This window comes from Pistacia vera, unplaced genomic scaffold (genome assembly GCF_008641045.1).
Source record: "Pistacia vera cultivar Batoury unplaced genomic scaffold, PisVer_v2 Contig40, whole genome shotgun sequence".
NCBI classification, from domain to species: Eukaryota; Viridiplantae; Streptophyta; class Magnoliopsida; order Sapindales; family Anacardiaceae; genus Pistacia; species Pistacia vera.
In genome coordinates, this window is record NW_022196224.1 from 459,996 (window position 1) to 467,174 (window position 7,179).

Below are 7,179 nucleotides of genomic sequence, written 5' to 3' on the forward strand. Positions count from 1 at the left end.
GGGGTGTTTTAGCTAATTTCTCAAATGTAGGAGGGTTGGGTAATTGTTATTTGGTAGACATTTGAGGGCAATTGTGTCCGAAATATTTTTTAATTAAGGACAAATTGGGAAGAAAAATCATATTACCCTAATAATGTTTTGATAATACCCCCTAACAAGGTAATAAGATTACCCCTCATATTACCAGCAGTAAACACTATTTGCAATAAAAGATTACCGTAATATTTTAATACTTGCAAACCAAACACAAGAATTTTGCAAAATAAACGAATATTATCCTCGTTATCTTATTTACCCCCGATCCAAACAGCCACATAAGGGGGTTTAGTTAAGGGAATATTGTATCACTGGGGAGGTTTGGATAGGGCTATGGAAAGATACTCCGATAATCTTAATTTCGGACATTCCCTTGTTTGGTTGTCAAGTAATAAAAGATTTTGGTAATCTTTTAATACCAATAGTGACTACCATGGGTTAAATAGGGGTAATCAGATTACCTCTTTAAGGGGTGGTATTTAAAGATTACCAGGGTAATCTTAATTTTATACCCATTCTGCCCTTAATTAAATACCATTTCGGATACAATTGCACTCAAATGTCTACCAAATAACAATCAGCCCAGACCCCCTACATTTTAGAATTTACCTAAAACACCTTAGGCATAAAAAGTTTAAAAGTTAACAAAATAGCCCCAGCCACCAAAGACCATCGCCGGCCGCTAGTCGCCATCGCCGGCCATCGGTAATAGCCACCAGATTAACACACAACCAATGGGATCTGGCCAGTTGTGTGCCGATCTGGCTGTTTTTAGCCAAATCAAAGGCCCAAAACAGCTAGATTGCCATGAATCTGGCGAGAAATGACCATAATAGATCGACCATTTGTGGCCATTTCCAACCAAATCCACGATGATCTGGCTATTTTCGGCCTTTGATCTCACCNTCCCACATTCTCTGAAGAGTATTATCAGCTATGGCACTGGAAATTGTATCTACGCCCACCTTGCATGGTGCATGTTAGGATTATGGTAAATTAAATTGCAAAATTTAAAATTCTTATAATGATAAGATTACATTTGGAAATGTAATGATTTTATAGCTAACATCATGGCTATACGAAATCAAATTACAATTAAATTATGGATATAATAAAAAATTGGGGTGTGCAAAAGAATCGACCGGAATTGGAACAGGCGAGTACTCGGGGTTCCGGTTTCAGTTCCTACCTACAATCGGCCCTCTCAGGATCGGTGAATCGAAACCAGTACTGTGTGGTTTTGGTTTCGGTTCCACCAGTGCAGGAATTGGAAACGAAATCAGAATTGAGACCCAGGTAGGAATCAGGACCGACTTGTAATTTTTGTAAACTTTTGGGGTGTATTTGTAATTTTTGGGAATATTAGGGGGTAATATAATTTTTTCGGTACCCAGGAACTTGAGTTTCAGGTTCCAGTTCCAAGCTTATAGGAACTGGAACTGATCGATTCCGGTTTCGATTCTAAATTTTAGGAACTAGCTGGTTCTGGTTCTGGTTCCATGGGATTTTGGTAGGTACCTGGACCCACCCACCCCTAATAAAAAACATTTAGGGGGCATTCGATTCAGGGAATGTTGTATTACTAGGAATGTTATAGTAATGAAAAGATAGATTACTTTGAAGATTACTGGGAATATTATATAAAATGTGTTTGGTTAAATTGGAATAAATTGGTGGGTATGTTACATAGATTATTGAATTGCCTTTTTTTTTTTTTAATATTATTATTTAAATCATTTTTTTAACCCCTTACATTTGAGAATTTAGATAAACACTCCAACAATAAAAATTTAAAAATTAACAAAACCACCCCAACCACTAAGAGCATAACCGACCATCGGCCACCATTGTTGGTCGACAGTCGATAGTTGCCAAAACGGTACACGACTAGTCGGATATGGCCGGTTGTGCTTTGATTTAGCGACTTCCGGCCAGATCTGCGACAGGATGGATCTGGCCAGAAATGACCAAATTAAATCTAGCTGTTTTCGGATAAATCCACGACAATCTGGTCGTTTCTAGCCATTGACTAGTCGGAGATGGCCGACTGAGATGGCCAGATCGCTACACAGTTAGCCATATCCGACCGGTTATGCCATTTTGGTGATGTCCCTTGGTGGCCGATGGTGGCCAAGTTTGACATTCTTATAAATTGTCTTCAATAAAAGGTCATTCTTGTCCAAAAGTTTCGTGTATAAGGTTAAAATAGTGTATAAATATTCTTGTAAATTGTTTTCAAAACAAGGACATTTTTATTCAAAAATTTTAATAGTTAGAGATAAAATTATAACAAAAATAAGATTATAAATAATAAAATAATACCTAAGAAAATTGTGGTATTCAGATTACTAACTATATAATTAATAAGGACTATTATTTGTTTTGAAAAATTATCAAAATTTTATATTAGTTGTTAATAAGGTTATACAGTTTTACTGAAGTAATCCCCGCGTAGCTCCCAGTCAAACCGCACCCCAATTAGTATTACTCTATGGTTTGGTTGATGACATTCATCTTTATAATCTTACACTACTATCACTTCATGTGAGCGAAACTCCTCTTTACTCTCTCTTTCTCGCATGTCTAAGATTCTTTTGTCTCGCATTAAACCTGTTCACAGTCGGAAACCCACTTCTCTTTCACACTTTCGCCTTACTCCCCGCCTCAAGGAACTCGTCAATGAAACCATTGAAATCCTCAAAACCCACCCACAGTATGACCAGTTGCTTGAAAATCGTTTCGCCGATGAAGAAACCCAAGTTTCAGAGGTTGCCCATTTCGTTTTTGACAAAATTCATGATGTGGAACTGGGTGTCAAGTTTTTTGATTGGCTTTCTAAACAACCCAAGAGCTCTTCTTCTCTAAATGAGTTTGCTTGTTCTTCGTTTTTGAAGCTTTTAGCCAGGTTTAGAGTGTTTTCAGAGATTGAGTTGGTGTTGAATAGTATGAGGTTAGAAGGTATAAAGCCAACCCATGAAGCGTTGAGTTTTGTTGTACGGGCTTATGCGTGTTCTGGGTTAGTTGATAAAGCCTCTGAGTTGTATGATTACGTCATTGAATTACATAATTGTGGTCCTGATGTTTTTACTTGTAATTCATTGCTTGATTTGTTAGTGAAGTGTAAAAAATTTAAACTTGCTCGTAAATTGTATGATGAAATGTGTAAAAGAGAGGATGGTTTGGATAATTATACTACTTGTATCATGGTGAGGGGTTTGTGTAAAGAAAGGAAGGTTGAAGAGGGTAAAATGTTGATTGAGGAGAGGTTTGGAAAGGGATGTATACCTAATATTGTGTTTTATAATACACTCATTGATGGGTATTGCAAGAGAGGTGATGTTGAAATTGCTAGTTTGCTTTTAAGGGAGTTGAAGTTGAAGGGGTTCTTGCCTACACTGGAGACTTATGGAGCAGTGTTATACGGGTTTTGCAAGGATGGGAATTTCAAGGCAATTGATAAACTTTTGATGGAAATGAAAGAGAGGGGTTTGACTGCTAACGTTCGAGTTTATAATAATATAGTTGATGCTAGAATTAAGCATGGTTTTAAGGTTAAAGTAGTAGAGACTGTTCAGTGGATGATGGACAATGGTTGTGAGCCTGATATGGTTTCCATTAATACTTTGATTTGTGGCTTGTGTAGGGATGGGAGAGTTGAGGAGGCTAGTCAACTAATAAAACAGGCAATGGAAAGAGGATTAGAGCCAAACAAGTTCAGTTATACTCCTATTATACATGTCTGCTGTAAACAAGGGGAATATATCAGGGCCTTAAATTTGCTTATTGAGATGACAGAAAGAGGACATAAACCTGATTTGGTCACTTACGGAGCTCTTATTCATGGACTTGTTACTGCAGGGGAGGCGGATGTTGCTATGACTGTTAGAGATAAAATGATGCAGAGGGGAGTGTTGCCTGATGCTGGTATTTACAATGTTTTGATGAGTGGACTTTGCAAGAAAGGGAGGCTTCCTGCTGCGAAGATCCTGCTTGGTGAGATGCTTGACCACAACATACTACCTGATGCTTTTGTTTATGCAACTCTAATAGATGGCTTCATCAGGAATGGTGATCTTGATGAGGCGAAGAAACTTTTTGAGCTGACAATTGCTAAGGGAATGGATCCTGGTGTTGTGGGATATAATGCCATGATAAAGGGTTACTGTAAATTTGGATTGATGAATGATGCACTGTCGTGTCTGAATAAAATGACTCAGAAGCATCATGCCCCAGATGAGTTCACTTTTTCGACAATTATTGATGGCTATGTAAAACAGCATGACTTATCAAGCGCTCTGAGGATGTTTGGAAAGATGGTGAAACAGAAATGCAAACCAAATGTTGTCACATACACTGCTTTAATTAATGGGTTTTGCCGCATTGGAGATTCTGATAGGGCTGAGCGAACTTTCAAAGCGATGCAGTCTTGTGGTTTGGTGCCCAATGTAGTCACATACACTATAATTATTGGGAGCTTTTGTAAGCAGGGAAGAGTTGCAAAAGCTACTTCCTTTTTTGAACTAATGCTGATGAACAAATGCATTCCCAATGATGTTACCTTCAATTATTTGGTAAATGGCTTCACAAATAATGCACCCAATGTTGTTTCCACCAATGAGTCTGAGGATGACAATAAGCCTATATTTCTGGAATTCTTTGGAAGGATGATATCAGATGGCTGGGGTCATAAGGCTGCCGCCTATAATGCCATCCTCATCTGCCTTTGCTGCCATGGAATGGTTAAAACTGCTTTGCAATTGCATGATAAAATGGTTATTAAGGGCTTTCTTCAGGATCCCGTATCTTTTGCTGCCCTGCTTTTTGGTGTTTGTTTGGAAGGAAGGTCAAAGGAATGGAAAAACATTATACCCTGTAATTTGAATGAACAGGAACTCCAAATTGCTGTCAAGTATTTACAGAGTTTAAAGCAGTATCTGCTCCGAGGAATGACTTCCGAAGTTGCACTTTGTTTCCATAATTTAGTGGAAGACCTCAAGTCTCGGGACCAGAAACTTGACAATTACAAGGTCTCTGTAAGATAGGATAGGGGGCAAATGTAAAAAACTGATCTGGGTTCTGAGAAAACAAAAGAATATCTGATGTTGGGCGTGCAAGTCAGCCTCCCTTGAAAAGCTTAATGTCTCTTTCATTACTCCTCAGCATGGTTACTTTCTTGATTAGGGTCTGCGGATGAATGCTTTGAACACTTTGTTGTCTTCTGACCTAACAAATGGCCCTGAAGAATGAGGAACTATTACATATCTGTAGTTTTTTGCATAAATCATGGTAGGTAATTTTCATTTGTTTAACACTATACATTCAAAGAATCTGCAATATCACCCTTGTGTTAACGGGCTAGTCTTGATATATGATGCTAGACCGGCAGTTCAATGCGACATGTATATTAGCTGTAATTTTGTTGCATCACAGAGATCGTGTAGACTACTTGCAGTATACTGAACAGGACATGGGTCTTCTTATGGAGGTATGTACCAGGATTTCATTCTTACGTTCTTGTATTTCTGTGATTGTGAAAATGTTTATGATGTGATCTGTTGCACTTTAGGAAAGAAGTGGCTCCTTATTAGGGTTCAGGTGCTTCACTTCATCTGTTGTAATACTGTCTGAATCAAATGATGGTTACAAGTATGTTTATTTGCTTACCTGCCATCTAAGTGGAATATATACAAGAATAATTTATTGGATTGGCAAGTTGCTGAAAATAGATTAATACTGTCGGCAAATAATATATGTGGTTCCTTTCATATAAGATTAAGCGTTTGCAAATCAGGGTTTTTCAACATGAATGAAACTATTTGGAGTTCATGATAAAGTTCTTCTCTGTAATCCGGAGCAGGTATCAAATTTTAACTTGGCTATGCAATGGTAGATTAAGCAGCTTTGGTAAATTAGGTAAAACATGGGCCTAGAATTTTCATTCTTTCAATTGCATTGTACAATTATAAATGAACGATTTGATGACTAGTGTGCAACTATGGCTGTTCTTTCTGACAGGTGTCCTTCAAGTACATCATATGTCTTTGAGGTTGCATAGCTTGAAAACTAACAACAATTACCCTATTACATGACAAAAGGAGAGTTGAATGTGATCTCATAGTTGACGTTGAACCTTAATACTCATCAATGACAACACTTGATTAAGTTACAGTACTATAACCTGTAGTTAATTGTTAAACTTATACAAATATGGAAACTAACCTCTTTATCACCCAATTCTATATATTATTTGATACTATCTACATGCAGAAGTTGGCATGGCATATCTGAAGTTGCCTGTAGTACCTGCTCAAATCCTGCAACAATTCATTAAAGGTCAAAGATGGAACAGCAGTATCGTCATTGTTAAACCCAAAGTAGATCTTGCTACGATAAAACGAAGATGAAAAGAGGACATACTGTGTATATTCGACATTGATTTTTCTTCCATTATGGTTGGAAATGGCTGCAAAGGCATCGGTAGACAGTTGGATCGTAGATGGGCAGGGTGCCTTTGTGCAGAAATCCACCACCTTGACTTCAATGGTTTGCTGCTTGCATGGTCTATTGGCTCCACTTAGACATCTCAATCTATACCGCCTTCCACAAGCAGCTCCGTTATCCCACAACCCTTCACTCACCGCAACAAATAGCTTGCTTGGCGGGAACTGATCTTGTCTATTTCCATAACATCTGGTAGCTGCAGAAGATGGAAAATCACTATACATAAAAATAGAGAAAACTTATAAACTATGTTTTGTCATTTCAAACTGTTTGTAAACTTGATTTCTTTTCCAAGTTTATGAATGAAAAAGTGCAGTTTACTCACGTATATATGGCGGGTGATAAGATGTTGCGGTGCCAATATCCCCATAGACTACGGATGCTGTGCTGCTTGTTAAAGCTACCAGAATAGTCAAGACCAAGCGCCCCATCACAAGAGATGTCAGATGTAGATCCTGTTGAGGCCTGGCTTGCGTCAAATTTATAAATGAACAAACCGACTTACATTTTCTATCCTACAGGTAATTAGGTGCATCTTACGAAAGTAGGAATCGTGAGGCATCGACTAATGCAATTTCAGTTTTGGTTGTTTTGCCTTTAACATTTCATTTTCAGGTTACGTGCACTCTTTTACAAAAGTTC

The 7,179-nt window shown here is 37.9% G+C and overlaps 2 protein-coding genes across 4 annotated transcripts; one reads left to right on the forward strand and one right to left on the reverse strand.

Annotated features, from left to right (window-relative positions):
• The first annotated feature begins 2,538 nt into the window (after positions 1-2,538).
• On the forward strand, positions 2,539-6,422 carry LOC116141708 (pentatricopeptide repeat-containing protein At1g52620-like). Of its 2 annotated transcripts, none has more exons than XM_031427189.1 (2): positions 2,539-5,521; positions 6,304-6,422. In XM_031427189.1, exon 1 carries the CDS (start codon positions 2,616-2,618, stop codon positions 5,076-5,078), a length of 2,463 nt encoding a protein of 820 aa, XP_031283049.1. In that variant the 5' UTR covers positions 2,539-2,615; the 3' UTR covers positions 5,079-5,521; positions 6,304-6,422. The 2 variants fall into 2 exon arrangements, with proteins under 2 accessions (XP_031283049.1, XP_031283050.1); XM_031427190.1 differs by lacking the exon at positions 6,304-6,422 and adding an exon at positions 5,894-5,936.
• Positions 5,963-7,179, reverse strand: LOC116141709 (EG45-like domain containing protein 2). Of its 2 annotated transcripts, XM_031427192.1 has the most exons (3): positions 6,863-7,164; positions 6,454-6,733; positions 5,991-6,350 (listed from the first exon to the last, which is right to left on the reverse strand). In XM_031427192.1, exons 1-3 carry the CDS (start codon positions 6,966-6,968, stop codon positions 6,344-6,346), a joined length of 393 nt encoding a protein of 130 aa, XP_031283052.1. In that variant the 5' UTR covers positions 6,969-7,164; the 3' UTR covers positions 5,991-6,343. The 2 variants fall into 2 exon arrangements, with proteins under 2 accessions (XP_031283051.1, XP_031283052.1); XM_031427191.1 differs by having other exon boundaries at positions 5,963-6,733; positions 6,863-7,179.

Bases quoted from the DNA above. Each gene is read 5' to 3' on its own strand.
- LOC116141709 (XM_031427191.1), bottom strand. From the start codon at position 6,968: ATGGGGCGCTTGGTCTTGACTATTCTGGTAGCTTTAACAAGCAGCACA. The intron at 6,734-6,862 runs GTGAGTAAACTG...CATCTTCTGCAG, and splicing joins TTATCACCCGCCATATATAC to CTACCAGATGTTATGGAAAT.
- LOC116141708 (XM_031427189.1), top strand. From the start codon at position 2,616: ATGTCTAAGATTCTTTTGTCTCGCATTAAACCTGTTCACAGTCGGAAA.